The sequence below is a fragment of the Zingiber officinale genome, chromosome 8B (assembly GCF_018446385.1).
Source record: "Zingiber officinale cultivar Zhangliang chromosome 8B, Zo_v1.1, whole genome shotgun sequence".
Classification (NCBI taxonomy): domain Eukaryota; kingdom Viridiplantae; phylum Streptophyta; class Magnoliopsida; order Zingiberales; family Zingiberaceae; genus Zingiber; species Zingiber officinale.
Window position 1 is genome coordinate 20,490,855 of NC_056001.1, and position 24,447 is coordinate 20,515,301.

General features: G+C 40.9%; 3 protein-coding genes and 1 long non-coding RNA gene across 9 annotated transcripts; 2 read left to right on the forward strand and 2 right to left on the reverse strand.

Annotated features, from left to right (window-relative positions):
* The first annotated feature begins 462 nt into the window (after positions 1-462).
* On the forward strand, positions 463-1,178 carry LOC122016184. The gene is made up of 2 exons (XR_006121078.1): positions 463-846; positions 1,147-1,178. It is a non-coding gene; the product is annotated as an uncharacterized LOC122016184 (long non-coding RNA).
* Positions 1,179-2,165: 987 nt separating this feature from the next.
* On the forward strand, positions 2,166-7,799 carry LOC122015132. Of its 4 annotated transcripts, none has more exons than XM_042571856.1 (9): positions 2,166-2,582; positions 2,654-2,834; positions 4,048-4,222; positions 4,513-4,571; positions 4,734-6,216; positions 6,311-6,349; positions 6,441-6,586; positions 6,667-6,823; positions 6,909-7,799. In XM_042571856.1, exons 3-9 carry the CDS (start codon positions 4,072-4,074, stop codon positions 7,490-7,492), a joined length of 2,619 nt encoding a protein of 872 aa, XP_042427790.1. In that variant the 5' UTR covers positions 2,166-2,582; positions 2,654-2,834; positions 4,048-4,071; the 3' UTR covers positions 7,493-7,799. The 4 variants fall into 4 exon arrangements, with proteins under 4 accessions (XP_042427790.1, XP_042427792.1, XP_042427791.1 ...); XM_042571858.1 differs by having other exon boundaries at positions 6,673-6,823; XM_042571857.1 differs by having other exon boundaries at positions 2,168-2,582; positions 6,444-6,586.
* A 5,919-nt stretch (positions 7,800-13,718) lies between these two features.
* LOC122013578 (subtilisin-like protease 3) lies at positions 13,719-16,254 on the reverse strand. The gene has a single exon (XM_042569835.1). It carries the CDS (start codon positions 16,252-16,254, stop codon positions 13,894-13,896), a length of 2,361 nt encoding a protein of 786 aa, XP_042425769.1. The 3' UTR covers positions 13,719-13,893.
* A 331-nt stretch (positions 16,255-16,585) lies between these two features.
* On the reverse strand, positions 16,586-24,255 carry LOC122014971 (adenine nucleotide transporter BT1, chloroplastic/mitochondrial-like). 3 transcript variants are annotated; one of them, XM_042571543.1, is made up of 11 exons: positions 24,018-24,255; positions 23,690-23,908; positions 22,382-22,474; positions 21,035-22,269; positions 20,775-20,893; positions 20,559-20,683; positions 19,920-20,019; positions 19,769-19,846; positions 17,680-17,763; positions 17,481-17,566; positions 16,586-17,286 (listed from the first exon to the last, which is right to left on the reverse strand). In XM_042571543.1, exons 4-11 carry the CDS (start codon positions 22,254-22,256, stop codon positions 17,112-17,114), a joined length of 1,989 nt encoding a protein of 662 aa, XP_042427477.1. In that variant the 5' UTR covers positions 22,257-22,269; positions 22,382-22,474; positions 23,690-23,908; positions 24,018-24,255; the 3' UTR covers positions 16,586-17,111. The 3 variants fall into 3 exon arrangements, with proteins under 3 accessions (XP_042427477.1, XP_042427476.1, XP_042427478.1); XM_042571542.1 differs by having other exon boundaries at positions 23,690-24,255; XM_042571544.1 differs by lacking the exon at positions 22,382-22,474 and having other exon boundaries at positions 23,690-24,255.
* Positions 24,256-24,447: the final 192 nt, after the last annotated feature.

Genomic DNA, 24,447 nt, shown 5'->3' on the forward strand with positions numbered 1-24,447 from the left:
GGAGCTAGCTTTGCCTCATTGTCAAGCAGCAATTGCCTACACTGCCTGACCTTCCACCTAAACCTAGCACTTCAAACAATATTGTATAAGTTTTCTTGAAAGGACACTGTATTAATGGATGGATGAATTTGGACTGAGCGATGAGATCTTAGCTAGGGCCGGTGATGGATAAGATAGAGAGACCACTTCCAAAAAGGCAAAAAACAGTGTCGATGTCCCACTGCTGGAGATCATGGATGGTCCATTGAGGGCCTCTTCCAGCTCACAACCTAAGGATTAATGCATAGTCCATTGAAGGATGTTTGCTCCAATAAATTTAATCTTAAGATCCATTTTTAATGGATATAAAATATGGATAAAATATTTCTGTGTTTTATCATGAGATCGATGAATAATAATAGGAGGTCGAATTCTCTGCTTTTACGATCAAGAGGATCAGGGGCGGATCCAGGATTTGAATATTGAGGGGGCCAAAACTTGTGTCGCTATATTCATTGTCGATTGTGTGGGAGAATTTAGAATTCATTACATATTTAGAAAACTCCGTGACCTAAATTTTCTATTGGTAGTTTGATATCAATATCTCGAAATAATATTGTGACATTGAAATAAGCTGTCGGTCCTTGTTTCACATCGGAGCTACATGCGAACTTGTTAGGGTAGAATTCAATTTGCCATCCTTTTGATCATTCACATCTATTCAGCATCTATTGCTTTGCATTTCATTATTGCTATTCATAATATTGGTTTATTAATTGATTAGGTACTCTAATTACTACATCAAGTTGAAGCGTCTGAGTATTCGAATTGCTTTCCTCTCACATTCGTGGCATTCTTCATATGCAGGTACTCCTTATCTATTACTCTATTTGCCATCAAACAAAAATATATATAGCTTTCACCTACTCAACTTCACCTGTAGAGCCCAATAAATTCTTCACTGTTGACCAACAGAGCTCGATGTTTTTCAGGGGGTCTCTTTGTTGATCGCAAAATGCCTCTATTTGGCATCCTATCATCAATATATACACTATTTCCATTCCTTGAATTTTGTAATAGCAGATCTAGAGTCTGTCAATGTTTTTCTTTGGTTTAGTTTATCCTTTGTTGAATATTCATTGTATCTTATTCTTTGGAACACTCCAGTCTAGAAGATATGGAGTCTGTCAAGTCTGCAACTGAAGAGTAGAGACTTCCTCCACACTATCAGCACCCTACTTTTATCTTTCTCGTCATTAGCAACCTCAATGCCACTGGCTATGCAATATGCTTCAGTGTTCGGATAAACCTTCACCATGATCCACCAACTTCTGGTTTCTCCGGACGGCAATTTCGAAGAGATATCTCTGCTTGAGTCTCTTCAAATTTTGCTCGTTAGAAGAGAGCTAAAAGCAAGGTTGATCCAGGATTTACACATGGACTGGGGCCGTGGCCCCCCCAAGAAGATCTCCTCTGTAATAATAGTCATTGAGATTATCTAACTAAAGTATTTATTGTTTAGTTTGGCACCATAGATTTAATTTATGATTTTTTTATATATAAATAAGGTGAAACACAAAAGGCACTCAGTCCGTCTCATAATCTCTATCTGACAATGATGAGACAGAGAAATAGAGAAGACAAAATAGGACCTAATCCACACCCAAAGAACGCCATTAAACTAACAATGCAAGGTCTTCTTCCTCAGCGACCTTCGAGCTTCCATTATTGTCATCACAGGCTCAACTTGCAGCATCGATCGATCTCCATAAACGAACTAGATGGCGAAATCTCACCAAATGAAGAAAGTCTTCCTCCACGGATGGCGACCAGTCTCGATTGTGAAAGGCCAACCGACACTCTAAATTAACTAAGGTTGGGGGAGGCTGCCCCTTGGGTTTAAGGGCATGCATGCAGGACGTAGAGCAAGCAATATCACCATCAACAAGATTAGCGTCAACTGTTTCAAACACTTATAACTAAGTTATCAATCAATATTCTCCAAGTACCTACTGTTTCATACGGCTCATGGCCACTAACTATATCAACTAGCTATTAATTGGCCTCAGTTGCTTTCTTTCAATTTTAACTATTCATTCTGTATCTCTATCTAATATCAAACAATAACTATGTAGTATTTGAATTTTGATCATGCAATTATATTAACGTAAGCAAAGGCAGTGCTTGCGGAGTGACGTGCCAAGATCTTTCGTCCCACTGTTACCAATTCTACGTTGACTAAGGGCAGGGCAAGCAATGGCAACGAGCCACCCACGAGTCAGTAGTCACCACTGCTGTTGAGTGGGTAAAAAGCGCAAGGAAATAAAGGCGGTAGAAGCTCAACGACCTTACTATTCCTCCACTCCGCCAAAGCGCTTGCTCCGTCTTCCTAATCCTTTCTCCTTCGCTTAATGGCGGCAGCGTGCCGCCATGAGACGCACTCTTTGTGCAGGCCGGTGGAGCAACTTTTCTAGGCACTTTGCCTTTTTTCCTTTTTCTGGCTCTCTCCATCGCGTCAGACTGCAGAACAAGTCTAAAAAAATGATTTTGGGTGGAACTCAAGGATGCGACATGCAGGTTACGGAGAAATCCCCATCCAACAGGTTACGATTCTGCTTCTCCATTAATTGCCCCCCGTAGGGCTATGCTTACTCTATATTGATTCTGTTGGCAGATTCAAGCTTCTTAAGGCCATTGCATTCGAGTAGGAAAAGGGGCCGAGTTTGGCTCATCCAGCGCAGAGAGGAGGGAAAGTTGTTATTCCTTCCTTGGACATAGCAACCAAACAGGCCATCTCATGTGCAACAATATGAGGCTTTGAGAATAAGGAAGGGGGTCTAGAAATTGGAACTCAGGTACTTTCGTCTCTTGCTGGGCTTGCCCTTGTAATTGGTTTTTTCCTTTTAGATTTGGTTCTTCCCTTGAGGTTTGTCTTCTCTGATCATCCTGGCGATGGTGTTGATGGATTTGATGTGTTTCTCTTCTTAAGTGTGGGAATTAGTTGTCCTCAATATCGTGCCTGCACAGTTGAATCGCTGTTTCATCAACTATTTTTGTTTGCATGCTATGCTTGCTTGTGATTTCACTTCTGAAACCACAAGTTATACAGTTCGCCACAAAAAATTTGGGATCTAGTGATTTGTTTATTTCAACAATATAACTGTGAATGATCTTATGGAATCATCCTTTTTGGTTAATCATTGAAAATATCTATACACATCTAGATACCTCTCTGCATCTTTATCCATGTTTATCTTACATCAATATTTACCTTAGCATCCAGAGTTTTCTCTTTGCCAGTTCTTTAAACAAACAGGCCAGTTATATGTTGTTAAAACCACAAATTTCTGTAAATATTTCAGATTTCCACCATTCCTTCTGTGCCTCCAACAAAAAAAAAAGACTGGAAAGTAGTATCAAACAAATAGAAAGAATGTGAATTTGATGAAGTGATTTATTGTCATCTGTTTTTTCTCCCTTCATTTTCACTTTAAACCTTTATAAAGATTGCTTTCATCCATAATCCATATCATCTCCAGTGACAGGAAAACCAAAGAGGAACAATGATGAGAACCATAAGATCAGCATCTATGTTGCTCTTGGTAACTTATGAGTGGTCATTATTATAAAAAAATTGAAAGAAGAGCAAACACTAGTCGGCGTAAATGTAACCCGCTGTAGAGATTTTATCCACAATTTTTTATCAAACATGTTCAATCTGTAACTAAGCTTGTAAGGGAACATATATAGTAATTTACCTTATAGAAACTCAAACTGACAACCATCATATGATCTATCAAATGCTAGCATAAATGGTTTTGAAGCAAATTGGCTAACAGCTTATGGCTTCACTAAGCCTTTTATTTCTCATCTGCCTCTTATTTTCTGTCATTTAATTCAGTTGTTCGCCTCTTGATGGCCGCAAAGATTCCTCAGTGAAAACTTTCTGTTTTATGTTAGTTTATACAATTACTATTTTTTTTCTTTGGAAGATCTGTCCAATCACATTCTGACTCTACTTTTTTCTTCAAACCTTTCTCATTCACTTCTTTCAACTTTGAGCTCTAGACTGAGAAACTCTGGGCTGAGATTATGGCAAAGAGATCAAAGAGATGTCCAACACAACCTCAAAGGAACAATGTTGGATGTATGTGGGGTTTGATTAACTTGTTCGATTTCCGTAGAGGCCATCCAACTCAGAAGTTACTTTCAGATAAAAAGAATGGGAGCAATAGACATATTGGTAATATTTATGCAATTAAGAATTTCTCTAGATCTTAAACTGTGTGATTATTTTTAAGTTATATAAATACATAATAATAATGTTGTTATGCATAAACTCGACTTCACTAATATTTTCGTTTAATTTCCAGAAAACATACAAATTTTTAATAGCCTGTATTCTTTACAATAGTGAGTTAACTTTGGCAGGAACTAGTCAATGTTTCATATTCATCATTTGTTCAAGTTCTTGTGTGTGGCATTTGATGGACAGTTTAAAATCGAAACTTATGGATGTTGTATTTTATGCAGGTACTGGATACTCTAAAATTAAGCTTGATTCACTCAGAAATTCACATGAAACTGGCACTGTGAGTTATGAAAATTTTCATTATCATAAACAGAGGACTTTACTTCTTATGTTAATAACCATGCTAAGCCATACTACATTCTGAGAATGCCACTTTTGTATCATTTATCTACATCTCTCTTTGATGTTTTACATTTATCTCTTTGCTTTTTTATTCCATCAGCTTGTCGATGAAATTAGACAAGATCAAGCAAGTTTGGGTTTGGCTAGCGTAAAAGAATTGATAGAGGAAGAGATGTTTCAATCTCTCATAAAGAAAATTTCAATGGATGAAGCTCAAAGGGTAACTTCTAGCACGCAAAGGGAAGTACCCCTCAGGTGGAACTACAAGCTGAGAAGACAAAAATCAAAATTAATTCATGGCAACCAGGGAAAAAATGGTATGGATGTTTCAGGCAGCTTGGATGGGATTCATTCAGGTAGTATGGATCTAACAGAGATATCTTCTCTCACCTTTGACGTCCCGGCACTTCTTTTAGACTTGGAAAGTTATACAGGCCAACAAGCCAATGTTGGTTCTAATGATAAGTTTGACTCACGTCCTTCCTTGGAAAGTACTAGTCTTGATGAAAAAATCTCTTTAGTTCAGCATACATTGGCTGAATTTGCTCAGATCATTGCTGGTCAGAAGTCAATGATTGAGGGACAAAACCATGGACAATTGTCTGTGCAACCGAAAAAGCTAATGGATCGATTAGATGTTGCAAATTCAGATAAGGAGCTATTCATGAAGCTCCTCCAAGATCCAGATTCATTTTTGCTTAAATTTATTCAAAATCTTCATGATGTTCAGGTAAAGAAAGCATCCAAACTAGGATCAGAAAGATACTCAGAGAATGTCGCATTGTTAGTAGAGGAGAATGGCAATTCAGGTAAGAGCAATGAATCTGATGGTGATCAATCACTTCAAAAACAAAAGAGATACAACTTTTTCTGGAGAAAAGACAAGTTAAAGGCAACAAAGCAAACAAAGCAGAACTCAAGTTCTGAAGCTTTGAGCAAAATTGTTGTTCTCAGACCAAACCGAGTACGATCTCTAAATTCTTCTTTCATTATTACGCCGAGTTCTTCACCACAATCCAATCATGTGCTTAAGTATAATGAAAATGGTGAAAGAAGTGCATCCAATTTTTCCATTAAAGAAATTAAGAGGAAAATCCAGCAAATATTTTGTGAGAGCAGGCAAACACATGTTATTTCCATGGATGGTATTCGACACAGAATTCCAATCAGATCCACTGACTATGGTGATTTCTCTGAACTGATACATGGTGGGAGTGCAGCAGCAAGCTCAGTAAGTCATTGTTGTGATGATAACAAGCTGACTGGATCATTTGATCTTGACAATGTAAGTAAGAAGATTACTTCAGAAGAAAAATTTGAAGTCAATGGCAATAGTCATATTTCTCACACTGCATCGAGATCTGAGTCTTTTATATACGAGGAAGCTAGGAAGCATCTTGCTGAGATGCTGGACACAAGAGTTGATGGTTTGCCGAGAGTCCAAGCTTCGGAACCTTTGGTTAAACTACTTTCTCTTTTAAATTTCAATGAGCTATCTCCTGCATCCAGTCCTCAAGGAGATGAATTTGCAATGTCATCTAAAGAGACAGGAGATTCCTCATTACGACATTTAGATAAAGGAGGTGAAACCAATAAATCTAAAAATATAATTTGTGTGAAGTTCGCCTTTCTGTGTGCATTCCAGGTGATGAAATTTATTTCTGACCTTAACTGCAGAATTTGCTGAAACCAGTTCACCGGAGGCAACATATGTCGGTAAAGACTTGAAACCTGGAAGGCAACTTTTATAAGATAAGATCCTCCTAATTTATGGTGATCATATATTATTAACTCTAAAATCTTTTAGCAGGAAGTACAGAGATAATTGAAATGGTTGATACTAAGCGCATTGTGGATTCTAACGAGTTGGCTGTACCGTTGGAATCAAGTGGAAGTGAACTAATAGTTGTCAATGAAATATGTGAAGAGGAATCTACTACATCACCAGGCTCGGTAACTAATGTGAAATTAGTTTTATTTTTTGTTTTTGCACATGTTCTCTTGTTAATAAGAACACACTACTGTTCTTGTAGGTGCAGTCCAACCTCCGACCAAGTAACTTAGCCAGGGAGAACTTAATAACTCTTGGAAGCATCAATGAAAAGCCAGAGCAACCAAGTCCAGTATCTGTGCTCGAACCATTAGTATCAGATGATATTAACAATCCTAACTCTGCTGACATTGATAATTGTATGATCAGGCAAAATAGAATAGCATCACTTCTTCAGAATGTGTCAATCTAGGTTTTCGGTTTGAATTTGTATCCCTTTTGCAGATGATAATCAAGTACGACATCAACAAGCTGTTCATGAAGATGGAAACAACTTTGTGGGAATTGTCGAGTCACCAGATTCAAATGTCAGGTTAAGAGACTATCTTCAAGACTATCAAGCAAGGTTTGACTATGTTAAAGTAGTCCTTGAAGCTTCTGGCCTAACCAATGAATTCCCAAGGAAATGGAATATGGAGGACCAGTTACTTGAACCATCTTTGTTCAATGAAATCGGGATCTTTTTTTGCTTTCTGCAAGACGACCCTAAGCTTCTATTCGACTGCATGAATGAAGTCCTTTCAGAGATGCATGAAAAGTTCTTGAAATGTACCCCATGGCTGTCTTTCATCAAGCAGAATGTCCTACCTGTTCCTCTTGGTGGAAGCCTAATCCATGAAGTTGGAAAAGGACTCGAGTGGCATCTTCGAATACACTTGCCCAACACATTAGATCAAGTAGTGAAAAAGGGCTTGGAGGGTCAGTGTTGGATAGACCTTCGATTCGAAGCTGAGAATATCACCAATAAGTTATGTGATGCCATCTTAGATGATGCAGTAAAAGAAATTGTTTTCGATTCTATGTGTTGAGTTCTTCGGGATTCATCATTTCTGAGTTTACAAGATAATCAAGATTGAATACTAACAGGGAAAGGTTCAAGAATCCTAGGATCAGTACCTTTTTCAAAAAAATTTAAGACTCGCATTTACACAGCTAGTCTTAGATTGCATCAATCTTTTCTTTTCTTACTGTAAAGTGTTGCGAAGTTTGAATGGACTTGATGTGTGGGCTATTAGTTTAATATCTTGTGTTGTATTCAATAATCTGAAGAAGTGTGTAAATGCGGATGCTACTGGAGATCTTCGTGGTTTGAAATGTTTTCAGAAGTTCATTTGAGTTCGAGTGCATTTTTGCAAGGAAGAGGTTGGTTTTAGACTTGTGTAACAACGGGTGGTAAAATGTGAAATCGTTACCTTAGCGGCCCCTCTAAAGCAGTCTCATACACTCTGAAAGGGGAAATCATGAGACTTATTCAGCCTTAGCCAAACAATCTTCTTAAACGACAAACACGAGATAATCCTAAGCAATCATAAGATCTGCATTGATGAACATAATTTACTACTTTCCTAGAAACCAAATGATTCTATCGGAAAGCGGAGGATATGGCACACCGGACAGGTAACTCTGATGTTGACAATACAAAGACTCCTAGTTGGAAAAAAGATGAATTCAAGTGGTCCTATGTACAAAGGGAACGTCAGCAACCAGGTTAGGGAAGGGTCTTCGGCGTAGGCACTCCGACACTCAAGTTAGTGATCGATCGAATAGAAGGTAATGAATAGTAGCTAAATAATGGATGTGTGGTGTTTGCGTAGCGTAAGCATACCTACGCTTATAGGTGGAGACCCCCTTTTATAATATTAATTTTTCTCTCTGCACGAATCTCGATGCATTACTAAAAAATGACAGTCCATAATGATACTCTGACACCTTTCCCAAAATGGACCCGCAATTTCTACGTAGAAGTTTCCGTTATACTGCTGGCATAGGAAATATTCTTTTGATTCTCTGACAGCTGTTGCACAAAACGATAAGAAGGAATGTTGGGTCATTGAATATGGGGGCCCTTAATATGCTTAAATGGCAGACCAATTGAGTCTCCTTTGCAGTTCAATCGGATGTCGCTCGCAAGAGCGGCCATGTCGGATTGAGGAATGATATCAAGAACTCAATCTTCACTCGGTCTTTCTATGGCTAAAAAGTCCAGTCGGACCGAGTGCCCAGTATATCCTATTGGAACTATAGTCCGACCGGCCAGATCACTTAGCCAGAATAGGTAATCATGTTATCCCAAGTGACGAAATAGACTTTGCTTTGAATGTTACTGGCTTAGCTCAAGACTTCATCAATACTGAGGGACCCGAGATCTCACCGGACCAAAAGTCCAATCAGATGACTGCTCGACCAAGAAGACCAACCGTGTTAACCCTGGGTGTTAACACCTCCTTGACTTTGACTGTCATGTCAGACCCCCTCCTGGACTTTGACTTGACCTCAAGGGTCCCACATCATCAGCCGTATCAGATATCAAGAACTCAATCTTCGCTCGACCTCTTTGTTTGGCCAAAAAGTTCGGTTGGGTCGAGTGTCCAATATGTCCGATCGACACTATAGTCTGACCGACCAAATCACTCAGCCGGAATAGGTAATCATGTTATCCCATGTGACGAAATGGACTTTTTTCTGAATGGTACTAGCTTAGCTCGGACCTTCATCAATACTGAGGGATCCAAGATCCGACCGGACCAAGAGTCCAATCAGATGACCGCTCGACCGAGAAGACTGACCGTGTCGATCTCAAGTGTTGATCCCTCCTTGATTTTAACTACCATGTCAGACCCCTCTTGAACTTTGACTTGACCTTGAGGGTCTCACATCATCCACCGTATCACAAGCCCCCCTTTCAAGTCTAGTTGAAAGAGATTGTAGATCTGACTGACTAGACATTTGTGTTGTTTGTGACTCTTTCAATTAGACGTTCAGCCTTCGCTCCGCCGTTCGGCTCAAGTTGATATTATACTTAGCTATTGGTATTTCTGTGGTCCCTTGTTTCCCAACCGGATGCTTGTTCTCTGTACTTCCACTTAGCCCAAGCTGACGTCACTTTGGCACCTTAGAAACAAGACACGTCACTTATCATTAATGTTGAGCATGATGAGCACACCTTCTCATCATAATCCTGCTACTTCTCATCCCTTATAAATGCGACTTGTAGCCGGCTACCACATGTCACATGTCTGTGAAAAGAATATTTGATGTGATAGATGCCTATTGAGGTTCGATGTGACGCCTAGCGGTTCAAATCCAACAATCCAGATTAAATCTCCATCCTCTGTACTCTTGATCGGACGGCTCTCAGAGACCCTCAGTAGGGTGTTTAAGGTTCACATTTTGATGCAACTTTGTCAATCTCATGTTTTTGTCCCCATCTTCTTCCTCTTTGTTTTCTATTTGTTTTCGCTAGCGATTCTTCGAATCCTTTGCTTTCATCGTAAGTTCCTTTCTTCCCTTCCTCCATTTATCTTTCTCCCTTTTTTTCATGGCTTTTGCTCCTCCTGTCGCTGTCCACGGATTCTGGTACACCTCCACCATCTCTGATTTCAACGGCGGGGAGGTGGACCAAATGCACCTTATCTACAACATCCCCTCCAATCACCATATCATAATCCTGATAGGTCATAATCATCCAAACCTTCCTCCTATCAGCTACATCACTCTCTTCAAGGACTATTTTTTCGTCAACCTGCGTTTTCCCTTGCATCCATTTTTCACAGATGTTTATAATTACTTTCATATTCACTTACAATAGTTAACCACTAATTCCATCAAGTTACTATGCGGGGTTATAATATTGTTTCGTCTATACCAAGTTCCACTGCACCCTCAAATTTTTCATTATTTTTATTATTCGAAGAAGTCTGAACCGAGTGTTTTCATCTTCCATGCCCGAGTGCACGCTATCTTCTTTGATAAAATTCCCTCGTCTAACAAGGGCTGAAAGTCCAACTACTTCTACATCCTACTAGTTCCTCCAGTAGCTTTCCCGACCGAGTGGCAAATGGAGTTGCCCCCTACCCCCCAAGTTGGGAGTGCATCGCTGGGAGTCGGTCTACATCATGACCTCCGCTTAGTTGTCTAGTCTGAAATTTGACATCCATAAACTATTGTTGGAAGTTGTACTATGCATGTTTGGGTTGAGCCCCATCCAAGTCTGGCTACCGAATACCTTCGATGAGATCTTTGGTTTCCTTTTGTTGTTGAATCTAACCGATTTTGTTTTCTATTTTGCATCCAAAACAATGTGGAAGGCCTATCTTGGCAACTCCATGAAGCTAGACGATGCGGAGATGGACGAGCGAGGCGTGGCCTAGTTGGAGAGCCATGGACTTATGTAGATTGGCCTGAGCGAAGAGACGATCGGTGGGGAGGAAGCCAGCTGAGTTGCAGGTAGTGATGCGGCCATGAACATTGAGGAGCTACCACCTCCTCAACCATCGCTATTGCCTCTGGATGTTCCATCTGAGTCTTCCACATCAGACGAGCCCTTACTACACCACCACAGGCGCAAGAGGCGCCGATCGGCCACTCCCGGTCGATCATCCACTCCTGTGCAACAAATCTCCACCAAAGCTCTAGTCACCCATCCACCATCCGAGCGGAGAGAAAGTTCTTCCTCTGCCATTCCTGAAACTGCGACCAATCAACTCACTCTCGCCTCGTTTGAACGGACACCCTCACTTTCTGGATTGCCAACCGGGGTGATCCTCGCTCCACCAGTCACCTTTTTGTTGCCCTTTCGACTAAATCATCATAACCCCACTCTAAGATATCCTCTAAGTCCAAATCCAAAAGTAAGTCCTCCATAGATGTAACACCCGTAAATTTTCTTTCCTCAAAAAAGAGCAAAAAGAAATAGAAGAAGAGAAAAGAAATAAAAATATATATATAAATGACCCGGCTGGGATTTGAATCCTAGACCTTTGATTCAAGATTGGTTTAAGTAGTCATTAGGTGGTGGTAAAGCATCACATTAGAAATAGAAAACTATTCATTATATGTGGAGAGATGCTTCTGTAGGTCCCTTTGGAGGCCGGCAAGAGGGGAGGGGTGAATTGCCCTACAAGATAAAACAAAAACCCTTCTCGGATATTCAACTAACTTAAAAGAACTTGTAATTAAAAAAGCAGAGACTAATTAAAACAGAAAATAGACACAGAGGAATTACTTGGTTTGCAATCAGAGGATTGCTAATCTAAGGCAAAGAAAGCGCACTATCTGATTCTCCTCTGGGCGGAGTAGCCTCTTACAGCGTTGAACGTACAAGAAGAAAAGTAAAGCACACAGAAGTTGATTACAAGTTCGTCGTTCTGATTAAATTAATTTGCTTCTGGACCAAGGCTATATTTATAGCCTTGGTCGGGGCGCCTGGAAGGGTTCCGGGCGCCCTGGGGGGATAAAACTTTATCCCCCAACGTTCAGATCGAGTTTGACTCGATCTGGTCAAAAACATCATTCCGGGCGCCCCGGATGGTTCCGGGCGCCCCGGAGGGGTCCGGGCGCCCCGGATGGTTCCGGGCGCCCCGGATGGTTCCGGGCGCCCCGGATGGTTCCGGGCGCCCCGGACCCCAAAAGTCAACTCTGGTTGACTTTTTCTGTCTGGTCGCTCCGCTTCGGTTCAGCTCGTCTCGGTCCGGGTCTTCTGTTCCGGCTCCACTAGCTTGGGTGATCTCGGCCATCCGGAATAGGGCTCACCCGAACCCATGTTCCGGCCTTCTCCTCGAGCAGCCTTCCTTCCCGGTTTCTCGTCCCTCGAACGCCGTGCACGTTCTTCTCGTCCACCGGTGTACTCTTCCGCGGACACCTCGTCCCTCGGACGCACCGAGCCCGTCGGCTCTTTCCCGTGCCGTCCTTCTCGCTAGCCGCGTCTTCCGCTCGACTTCCTGTGTTCCTAAGTTCCTGCACACTTAGACACAAGGGTTAAACAACGCAGGACCTAACTTAACTTGGTTTGATCACATCAAAACACCTCGGGGTTCCAACAGCTTCAACTTCCACTTAGTATAAAAGGGAATGGAAGAGATGAAAACCTAGCTTTTCATCTTCTTCTTCTCCTCTCTAGCCGAATCCACCTGCAGGCTTTACATGATAATCCTTATGAGCTCATCAAGAGGGCATCATCAACCTAGATAAGTAAGGCATAGTTTCCTTCTATAATTAACAACACACCATATAAATAATATTATTTCCCAGCTTATCAGGCCTATTGATTTAACGAATAAATCTCACCCATTGATAAATTAAAGAAATAAATACTAAGTATATGTGCTTGTTACTATATCGTGATTAAGAGTACGCACATCCATAATAACAGAGGTTCTGTTCTTTTATGCAGTCAGTATAAAAAGAAACAACCTCAAATGGTCCTGCTCAATACACACATAGTGTACTAGTGTAATTTTATAGTCAAGACAAATTAATACCAAATTACACTACAATCATTCCAATGGTTTGTCTCAATCCATCTTGGTTGTGAGCTACTATTTATAATTTATAAGGAACTAATAACATGATCTTCTGTGTGACACCACACCATGTTATCTACAATATAAATTAAATGGGCAACTGCATGCAGACATTTGGCCAATATGATTCTCACTTCAAAATAAATGTTCATACAAAAAGCTAGACTTTTAGTATACATCCTAACAGACTTAACTTGAGTTGATGAGTTTGACCCTTCATAGGTAGTATCTACCGCATCTTGACTTTGATTGACAGTTCAGCATGACTTTCTATCCTATGGGACACGTAAGACTACAAAGCTCTACTGCATTAATTCATTTATATGTTATATATCGAAGTCTCAATTCAAGCTCATTTGATTGTTTGAAAATTTTATATTTAAAATTTATTTAATTAATTATTTAGCTTGATAATACAAGTTTATTTGTTTATTTTAAAATTTTCTTTATTTATTTTTAAAAAATTTTATTGATAAATATAGTTTATAAATATTGTTTAAAAATATTATTTTTGAATATTATTTATTGTTCATGAATATTATTAATAAATAATATTAACTATATATATATATATATATATATATAATTTAATAAATTGTTTAAGCTTATTCACTTAATTGATGTGTATTGAACGACATAAATAAAGAATACGTTTAAATTTTGCCCTAAATTCATATCTTTATATTCTGTTGTAGATTGAAAGAGCTAATTTACCATAGGATAACAATAAACATTAGAGAAGAGTAAAATCATCATTAAGATTCATATGTATGCTTAAATAAATGAAGTGTCGCCACATCTTCTTGTCATTAAAGTACCACGTAACGCTACCAGACGCTTGAATAATGCACCACACCGTTCACATGTTTTATTGCTGGACAAGCTCGCCGGGAGCTGCTCCTCTCGTCCTACTTAAAGGTAAAAGAGATCGGACTCCTCACTTCGATTTTGCCGTAAACCCATTTCAAATAGCCCTGCGCCGCAACTGCACCGCCGCCGCCGCCGCCGCGCATCTGGAACGTCAAATAGTACATCGCCTCTTCGTTCTGGCCGGAGAAGCTCAAAATTCGCGGGTAGACACGGGCGTACACTCCCGATGGCACAACGACCTCGGCAATGAAGGTGGCCGGTCCGTCGAAAACGTTCTTCACCGTCCGCTTCACTTCCACCGTCGTTGCGTTGGCACTGAGAACCACTGAGATCGAAGGGTAGTTCAAGTCCTTTTCTTGGATGCTAGTCGCGTTTTGGCAGGCGACATCTCTGCCGGTGATCAACTTGAGTTGAGCGTCCGTGTAACCCAAGCCGCAAAGGTAAGCGATGTAGTCATCGGGAGAGAGGTCGTACACTAGCCCGGGGCTTCCGGCCTTGGCGGGGTTCACATGGCCGGCGCCGATAGCAAAAATATCGGCCGGGAGGTGCTGCTCGTTTAGGATGGGGTTTCCGGCGTTGTCGACCACGCTGGCGGTCGTCATGATCGCTGATTTGATGGCGGCCGGAGACCAGTCTGGGTGCGCGCTTTTGATGAGAGCAGCAATGCCGCTGAGGTGAGGTGTGGACATGGATGTCCCTGATATCATATTAAATCCTGGGCCGGGCGTCGGCACCGGAAGTAAATTGGACGGCCAGGCTGCCAGGACATTGACGCCGGGCCCGGTGATGTCCGGCTTCAAAATTCCGGGACTAGCCAAGCTTGGGCCTCTTGAAGAGAAGAATGAGATGACCGGAGCAGGGGATGTGCCCAGCACGGTGCCCTCAAACAGGAACGTCGCAGTGGCATTGGAGCTCGAGTTGATGTACGCTCTGATTTGATCGCCGGCGGCGAAACTGACATGCGATGCCGGGAGAACGTGGGCGCTGGGGAAGGTAGTGTAACCCTGATAGAACTGGTTCATGACGATCATGCCGACGCCGCCGGCGTTCTTCACGTAGACCCCCTTTTGGACACCTGAGACCGCTCCGGATTCGCACAACACGATTTTTCCCTTGACGTCGACGCCGTCAAAGGAACTATCGGCGCAGTACTGGGAGAGTGATGAAGAGCCTGTTCCGGCATCGACCAAAGGGTAGAGATCGGGGGCGAACGACTTCGGTTGGTAGAGCGTCTCTCCGTTGAATGTTTGGCCATTGCCGAGCTTCACCGTCGACCTGATCTCCCTATCCATTGTGCTGGCAGCGACTGTGAGGATCCAGGGCGCCTCGTTGGACAGCGAGCTCGGATCTGGTCCGGAATTGGCAGCTGCACAGCTCACGAACACTCCCTTCTCGATCGCTCCGAAGGCGCCCACAGCGATGGAGTCCTCGTCAAATGGTAGCGAGGGACCTCCGAGAGAAAGAGAGAGCACGTCGACTCCGTCGGACACCGCCGCGTCCATTCCGGCCAATATATCACTGCTGGCGCAACCAACATCAGCGCAAACTTTGTACATGGCGATGTGCGCGAGGGGCGCTATGCCAGTGGCCACGCCGTATGCGTTCCCTAGGACTTGAGCGCCGGGGACCGGTGCTCCACCTGCCGTACTGGCCGTGTGGGTTCCGTGTCCCACATCGTCTATCGGCGTCTCAGTCGCCGAGCCGCCAATAAATGCTCTGGCGCCGATGAGCTTGTTGTTGCAGCTGGACACGTTAAAGCTGCATCGTCCTTTCCACTTCGGCGGCGGCGGAGGCAATCCGGAGCCATTGAAGGAAGGGTGGTCCGGGTAGATGCCGGTGTCGAGTAGTCCGATGATGATCCCCTGGCCGTAGTTGGATTGATTCCACAAACCCCGCTGCAGGTTCAACCCCAAGAAGTCCGGCGTATGGGTGGTCGTGAGCTGGTATAAGCGGTCGGGGAAAGCGCCAAGGAAGCCAGGCAACGCCGACATTGCCGCCAATTCGGGCTTCGTTAACTGAGCAGCGAAGCCGGTAAACACCTCGGTGTAAGCGTAGATCATTTGCAGCTCCGGATTGACCGCAGAGAGGAAAGATCTATAAAAGGCCTCGAGGTCCGACGAGATGCCCTCCTGCTGCCGCACCTGGACTATGTAAGTCCGGCGCTGCGAGACGGCGGTCAGATCATACGAAGCCTGAGACAGAGCAAAGCAGAGTAGGAACGAGAGAAGGCAGAGTGGGAAGCGAGTCTTTTTGAGGTCCGCCATTGCTGATGCGTTTGGTGATGGCTCTCTGCATGGATTGGAGGCTGTATATGTAGTGTCGGAGTCGGAGGTGAGCTCAAATGAAACAGAACAAATTGAGGAAGGCCGGCTACAATTGGTGAATGCCTCGACTGGCATGCGAATCAATCGAGGAGCAATGTTGTCGGATTCACGATATTTCAACTCGGTTTGAATTTTGACGAAGTTCCTGAGGATGTGCGTAGGCTTTGCCAGCTTTCGGTATGGATCGTGAGGAATTATATTGGTTTATTTAATTCCTTAACAAGAACAGGAGTTTTTAAAAAACAGAGGTGCCCGGACTTGCTGCCGCCCGCCTAAGAAAGATCCGCTGCTCTGCTCTGCCGCTCGCTCCACCTCTATTTTTACGCCGGCCACTGCCACCAGAAGGAATTGTCAGGAAAGCAAGAATTAGTAGAGCTAAAACTAAAGTAAAATGCACCATATAATCTGATAAAATGCTCTTTATTTGCAACATGGAAATAAAATTCATGTACATCATAATTTTCCAATTTGACAGGAGATGGAACAAGAAAACAAAACAAATAAATAAAAAAACACTGTTTTCTCAAAATGTATAATGAATTTGTAAATTTGAAAACTGGCATTACTATTAACAATGCCGGAAAAATGTTGTTCCATCTCATGCCAAGGACTGATTGCATTCTCTTACACTCCAGTTGAGTTAGGCATGCAGAGAAACAGAACTGGCCACTCTTGAAGAATGAAATGGCAATATACATGCCATAGGGGAAAGGATAATGTTAAAGCAGATGGAGAAGAACATCAAAACAAAGAGCTCCGATTGTGGCAATATTCTGAATCTCCGGCCGTGAAAACAACACAGTTTCCAAAAATCTGCTCAGCGACTTGTGTTCCAAATAAATAAGGATTCCTTGGCTCGCCGGAAACAAAATTCCTTCGTTCACCAAAAACTACACTATGCCTGGATAGTTGACAGACCATGAAGTTTGGCTTTAAGAATGTAGTTTGCTCATTTCTGATGACGTGGAACTATTGGCAATTTGTTTGTTATGAATAGACTGAACAGGTGACTTGACTGTCATATCGAAAATTGATTTGAGAAACTCGTATGATGCAAAGAAGATGGCTCCCTGAGACATATAGATAGCCAATCTTGGAGTCAAGCCCCTGAAGATGGTGAGAAGGAAAACCTGATTAAATGGATGCCAAAAGAAAAGGACCTAGTATACCCAAGCAATTTGCAGCAGCTATGGATTGAAAATAAAAACGTCTAAATACAAAGATATAGTGACAACATTTACAAATGCCAGGACTAGGCAAATGTGTAACCAAACTACCAGAGTCATAACAATATAGTCTACCTGTGAAGTCCTTTCAAACCTTCTTGCCTGGTAATCTCTTGCAGAGCATGGAAAACTCCATTGTATTTCCCCCGAGTTCCAGGAACCTGGTTAAAAAGAGAAATTACATTGGATGGGCAAAATTGTGATAGAAGTTTGTCCATGCTCAATGTATACCTATGTAAACCACCCATTAAAAAAACATACACAAAAAACTCACTTGTGTCTGCAATTTAGTCTTGATCACATCAAAGGGTGTTGTAAAAAGGGCTGCAGTACATCCCGCAATACCACCACATAATAGCTATAAACATTAAAGATCTGTTAGTTGAATTAGCTATAACTACTCTATAAATGCGATAAAGTGAAATACATATGTGAGAATGCATTAAAAATAGCACTCAGACTGACATGGTTGAGCAGAACACATGGAGCATCTACAAACGAATACGGATGAATCCATTAAAAATAGCATTAGAAGTGATATGGTTAAGCACAGCAAATGAAGCATCTATAAATAAATATATGGCACCAGAATTTGGTTCTTGTGATGAAATTTAAGATTAGTGTTGTATGCAGGTTATATATCCTGTTTAACTACTATATGTACCCTTGTAGTTAGCTAACCCGGCACAGTCCAAGTAAAACCCACATAATAGTCCACCTGATTAGAACCAGACTCCAGAAACCACCATCGCTGAAAAGAAAATCTTTGAAACACTCTAAGCAGGCACAGTATGTGTCCCCAATGTAAAACCATTTTTATATATTAACCTTATTTGGATAAAGTTTTTAGCCTAGCCCGTCCAACTTCAAAATGGTATATTAGCTACAGAAGATTGGCATGCTCAAGAAATCTGACCTGCTGTTATTAAGATTTTGATTTGACAAAAGGCAGGGCCCACTATACTCTTCTACTTGGGTCCGAGATTTTAAGCAAGACATACTGGTATCTGCAATCATTTGAAATGGAATTTCTAACCATTGGATTATGGCAAGTTAATTAATTAAAGTGTAACTATATCAGTGACTCATTCAGAGACTGCTATATATCTATCTATAAAACAGAGGAAAATTGAGACTTCTCCGCATTTTGAGGATTTTTCTTAATTTTTCTTTCTAACTTTTTTTTTTATAAAGAGTGGCTCTCCATCAGTTACCAACTCTTGGCCTCTTGGGCTTCTCTATCAGAATATGTTGCTATATCTCCCTATGCCAATAGCATCGAACAGAATATTTAATTTCATGCAATTAACCTCTCATAAATAAAGTTAAATTTCAAGTAATATTTCACTAATTGCGTCAAAAATTAACGTTTTGCATGCAAGCGTTTCATTTGTCAACCTAGATAATTTGATTTTGTTACAATGAATATCCGCTTAATTTTTATTACAAATGTTCTGAAGCTCAATTCTTTCTGCATGAATTAGTTGTCTTCCAGGCCACATTGGCCTAGCTGAGCATCACAACTGAGCTGATACAATGAGTTCTTCGTTCTTTTCAATAACCGGCTACTGCAACATGTCCTAGATTGGCTTAGCCGAGCATGACCACTGAGCTGGTATGAGTTCTTTGAGAAGAAGCTTACAAGAAACAAGTCCACCTCAATGCGAGATGGAGTTGGAGCCTAAACACAAGGTAGGTCGCCACCTCTTTTTTTGTCTATAGAGTAGGTTTCACTCATAAGCTGAAAATGAAGCTCAAATGTCTGCCATGGCTTCCTCTCAGTTCTCCACAACAATGTGACAGTGAACGGAATTGAACGAAATCTTCTTTCTAAGTGCTCAACTTCTTGTGGTCTTGATGTGGAACCAGAGGGCTTCTGTTCCTCTTGACAAGGAAAGAACTGGGCCAGATTCCTTTCTGTGGGTTCTTGTGTGTCTTGACAAGTTCTGTGTGCTTTCTCTGGGTTCTCTCCTCAAGAATGCGATGGTGGGTGGAATCAAACAAAACCTACTTCCTAAGAATGCTCAATTTCTTCTATCTCAATGTGGAAAGATAAGGCTTTGCATCTTGTATGTCTCAACAAGGAATTGAGGGGGATTTGAGTGCTTTCTGTGTGCCTCAGTCGAACAGTGGGCAAAATGAAATGCTTCACTATGCAGACTAGCAGGACAGTATTTTTAGACCATGGTTAATGGTACCAATTACAATGTGCAAAATTTAACTGTGATAAAATTTGATGGGTTTTCTATCTTGCCAATCTTACGACTGCTTTGACACAAAAAGTAGCAGGAAAACATAATATTTTAAGGCACGTGTATTATTGCCACTCATATAATTCTAGATTAGCATATAATTAGACTTACAGTTTGTGAGGTATTGAGACCTGAAACAGGCTTTGCCGAGTTCAAAAAGCTTTGCTTCAAACTTTCATACGCGTAAAACTGCAAGTTTAAATCTAACGAGTCACTTATCATCTAGCAGAAACCATAAGAAAAAGTTAACACTGAAACTTACCTTAATAATGGAGTGTGGAATGTTCCTACAGAGAACTGCAGTCCATCCAGCATACAATGAAAGCACCCCACCCCTTTTTTTACATGCAATGAAGGCATTCCTGCAACAGCATTTTCTAGTTGATGTTGTTAGTGAGAAAACATGCAATATTTCCAAATTTTGTCGTAGAATAAAAGTATTGAAGCTAACCATCCTATTTTACTATAATAAGGTTACATAGAATCCACTCAGAAATACCAAGCAATGATAAAAATAAAAAATAAAAAAATGCCTTCTTTGGAATGAATTAAACTTATGTTTTGTTATCAAATCCAAGACAAATTTACAATAGACACAACTTCAACTGACCTTTTGACATGCAAATCCACCCCCCATAAATAACATGAAGTAATAAAACAAGAGCCAAAAAATACAAAATCACACATGAATCATGACTAATGAAAAGTGGAAACAAAATCCATAATCTTATGTTGCATGTCTAACACGGTCATTTGTTTGAAGAAAATGGAGGCATGTTACTTGCTTCACATACTATCAAAAATTTGATTGCATAGTTTGACAGCATATATTTGGCTATTGCTGACCAATATCAGTTTTATTTTTTCCCAACATAAAACTGAAAAATGACATAAATTTTACCAGCAGTTCTGATATTGTAAACCAACTTGCATCTGTTGCTTTATCCGTTCACTAGGAGTGAAGACAACAGAAGTTGCTAGGCTTGAGCAAGCACCTGCAAAGCAGTGAGCAATGGAGTGGTATTCCTGTAATGGATAAATAGTCAAGAAATCGCAGAAAATAGACATTATAGCCCGATGAGAAACAAAAGGACAGATTAAATGGTGACAGGCCCACCTTTGGTAGAATAGGTAATAGACCTCCCTTAACTGATTCATATGTGAAGGTATAAATTGCAGAAATTGGTGCAGAGGAAGCAATATTCGTAGCAATCCCTCGATAAAGCCCTTGTATGCCTGTTAAGATGAATATCTCCTGTCTCAGAAATTCTGAATCCGTTCTCAACTCAAACCAAAGACATAAATACATGGACACTCATAATCTACCTATGCAAGTTCAATTAGGCAGAGTAACTAAGATTTTGACTGTGATGTTACCTTTTTCTAAAATGATTTTTCTGAAGGTGCAATAAATTGACTTTTGACTAATACCATCAGCCTGAATGATAGTCTTAATTGTATCAATTGGATGAAGGCAAAGACTAACTGTGGTTCCAGCCAATGCTCCAGCTATTGCATGTTTATTTTTCATAAGTACCATTTGGAGTTTATCCTGCAGCTTGAACCAATTATTTTGTGAACATTGTTCTTCAAAAAGTAAATCTGGAGATGAGCTAGTATAACTTTTGTGGATATTGCAATCCTTGGAGGTGCGAAGTTCCCCATAATTCTCGGCAAATGAAGATGTCACTGACAAAGCTTGTTGACATTGATCATGCTTGCAATCAGTCAGGGTTACAAAATCAAAATTATACACAAAATGACGATAAGAATCATGCTTTCTAAATCCCACAATTGTCTCTTTTATAGTCTCCATTTGTTTAAGTGAATCTGTTGTATATAGAGAAACAAGAATTTGCAAATCCTTTCCTATTACATTCATGGACTTGTCACGAGGATCATAACCCCCATCAGTAGCAGCATTTCCTTTAGCATCAATAGAAGATATTTGAAATGGAGCTTTCCTGCTAGTGCTAACAGACCCGTTAACAACTTTCAGATTATCCACAGCAGATTTATCATATATATTTTCACATGGGTTGTCTTGCACATTAGAAGTCACTCTCCTAAGCACCCTATCATAGTCTAAAAGAGGATGGTAACCAGCTAATGATGCATGCCTCCAGACAAAAGGTTTATCTGCATATCCCTTGTAAGATGGAAAAGTTAGTTGTTTCTTGATATTTTTCAATTTCTCAAAGCTTGATCTAAGTGGTGATGCTGAAGATATTTTAGACTCGAGTCTATTAGTTAGGTTTGTGATTCTAGAACCTGCTGGTTTGGATCTTCTTTGGTCAGACCCACATGTGATATTCTCTTTCTGAAAAAAATCACATATTTTCAAGTCCTCATCCTTGTGTAATACAGCTGGATTTTCAACATATTCCCAGAACGTGGAAACTACTGACAAAAACTTGGAAGTGCTTGCCCCTTGGATGGGCGGTCTTGTCTCACAATGTGCACAACCTTTTGTATGAGCTTTGGAAGCCGCATTATGGTGAGATTTTGAATTTGGCCTACAAGGGTGCACATCCAATTGAAGCCACCGGTGTTTGTTTGAAGATTTTTCATTCTTTGAACATGGATGATCAGAAGCCATTCTTAAAATTTAGCTGGGAGACATCCGGATAAATTGCAGGTAAAACAATCAGATCAGATTAACTATTATTAACAGCTTTCAGGGAATGGAAGAATTAATTGCATGGATGCATTAAAATGTACTACCATATTAGCATACAGAAAATCTGAAAACTGGAAAATTCCTCGTGCCTAAATATTTCAGAAAAGTATAGTCTTGCAGATGTTGATGCTGAAGTTCTGCAAATGTTAATAATGATACAATATATTGGGAAATTTCCAAGAGAGTAAAGCACTCTAATAAAAACTAAATGGTGATTAACAGTTAGAACAGAATGGCAAAACTGTACAGAAACTTCTCTATGTATAGACATGAGCAAGATGGCCAAAAAATGGTACATGCAAATTGCAAAAAAATGTTGAAAATACCTGACATCTAGTCCAGGACAAGTTCTCAGGAAAGGGAAAATAATCATCCATCGTAGATCCATTTATGTGATGTTTCATAGATAGGTAAGGTTGTTTCATCCAAGTAACAATTTGCCAATGAAAATATTTTCTTGGAAAAATAGAATGGAGTAAGATCCCACAGAAATCGGAACACCTAATTGCCAATAACAAAAATGGGAAAGCAGGGGGGAAAAAACTCAGACGTTAGGAGTTGAACTACTCAGGTGCTTTTTCTAGTATGGTCAGCAAAACACTAGGTACATACAGGTTTAAATTATTTCCTCTGCTTCATTTGATGCACGGCATGAATCAAGGTGCAGAAAATAAGTCAACCATACTAACGTTGACTTCATTTCAACTTAGATTTCAGTTTGCACCAGCAAAACAAACTGGCAAAATAAATGAAATAGCTGACAGATACATTTGTTAGAGGAACTTTGATTAGTTTACTACTTTCTAATTTGAGTGAAAAAACACACAAAGTTAATTATATGAAACTGGATATATATAGTATAGATTATGGAACATTTGGAAAATAACATAAAAACTAAGGCATCAAATGCCACATATAAGAGTCTTCAAACTTGTACAGGAGGAGACACTATTCAGTGCAAAATAGATTCAAAAATCGAGATAAAAAGTTCTTCCCTGAGCTTCAAATAATAGGCCGAGTTTAAAATTCCGAGTGATTAAACACTTTCATCAACAAAAGTTTACTTAGGCTAACAAACAAAAAGGCAAAGATAACAATTGCAAGTTAACTAATAAATATTTTCATCCAAACAGCTGGAAAGTACAATGATCAATCAACTATTGAGGACAAGTTGGTCAAACAAATGGAATAAGGCATGCATCAAGCAATGCACATTAAGCAGTAGTACCATCTCTTGTTCCTTGATCGGAATGGTACGTTTCCATAACGTGTCAGACTGTCAGCGGATGGTGTCAAATTGGAGATGGAGAGAGCAAGAAGACGAAGAAGAAAAAGATAACGCAGCTACATACCGAAGGTGCATTGTTGTCGCAGAACTTTTCCCAATGCCGAGATAAATTTGATAAGATGAGGGTTTTAGACAGGCTCAAAGTAGGGGCAGAAGGAGAAGCTCGATGCTGAACTCATTGTGGCCGCTTCTCGTCGATTGGTAAGCGACGCGAAGGGAGCAGAACACCCCCCAACTTGCTGCTCGTACCAAACAAACCAAGGAAGAGGTGTTGCTGCGCACACTGCGGGAAAGGGAAAGCAGAAGCTCAATGAACTTGACGCAAGAAATCGATGGCGATGGGGCTTGTAGTTTGCCGATGAAGAAGCAAGGAAGTATCGCGCGTGGCTCACAGAAGAGGGATGACCGGGAGGCGCCGCTCACAGAGAGGGAGAGAGGCCGACAGCGCTCGGAGTCGCAACGGCAGCCTCGGATCGAGATCTTGCGCGCTCGTGTTGTCCAGTTCTAGCGGGGGTCGGCGAGGGCCTGCTCAGGGATCCGCTTGAGAGGGGGAAGATGAGAGACGGCGGCTTTGCGAGGAGGCGCCGGCGCGTCTCGCGGAGAGAAGTGAAGAGTGCGGACAAATTTCCACTTCACGAAATTCTAAAAATACCCTCCAAAAGTGATTTATTCCCTCGCCTACTCTTTTTTGCATTAAGATACTTCTAATTTTACAAAACTATTTCAAAAGAATATCCCTACTATAATGTCATACCCAAAATACCCCTAACATCGATTCATTTGATTGGAGTACTTGTGAGTGTAGGATCGAAAATAATTTAG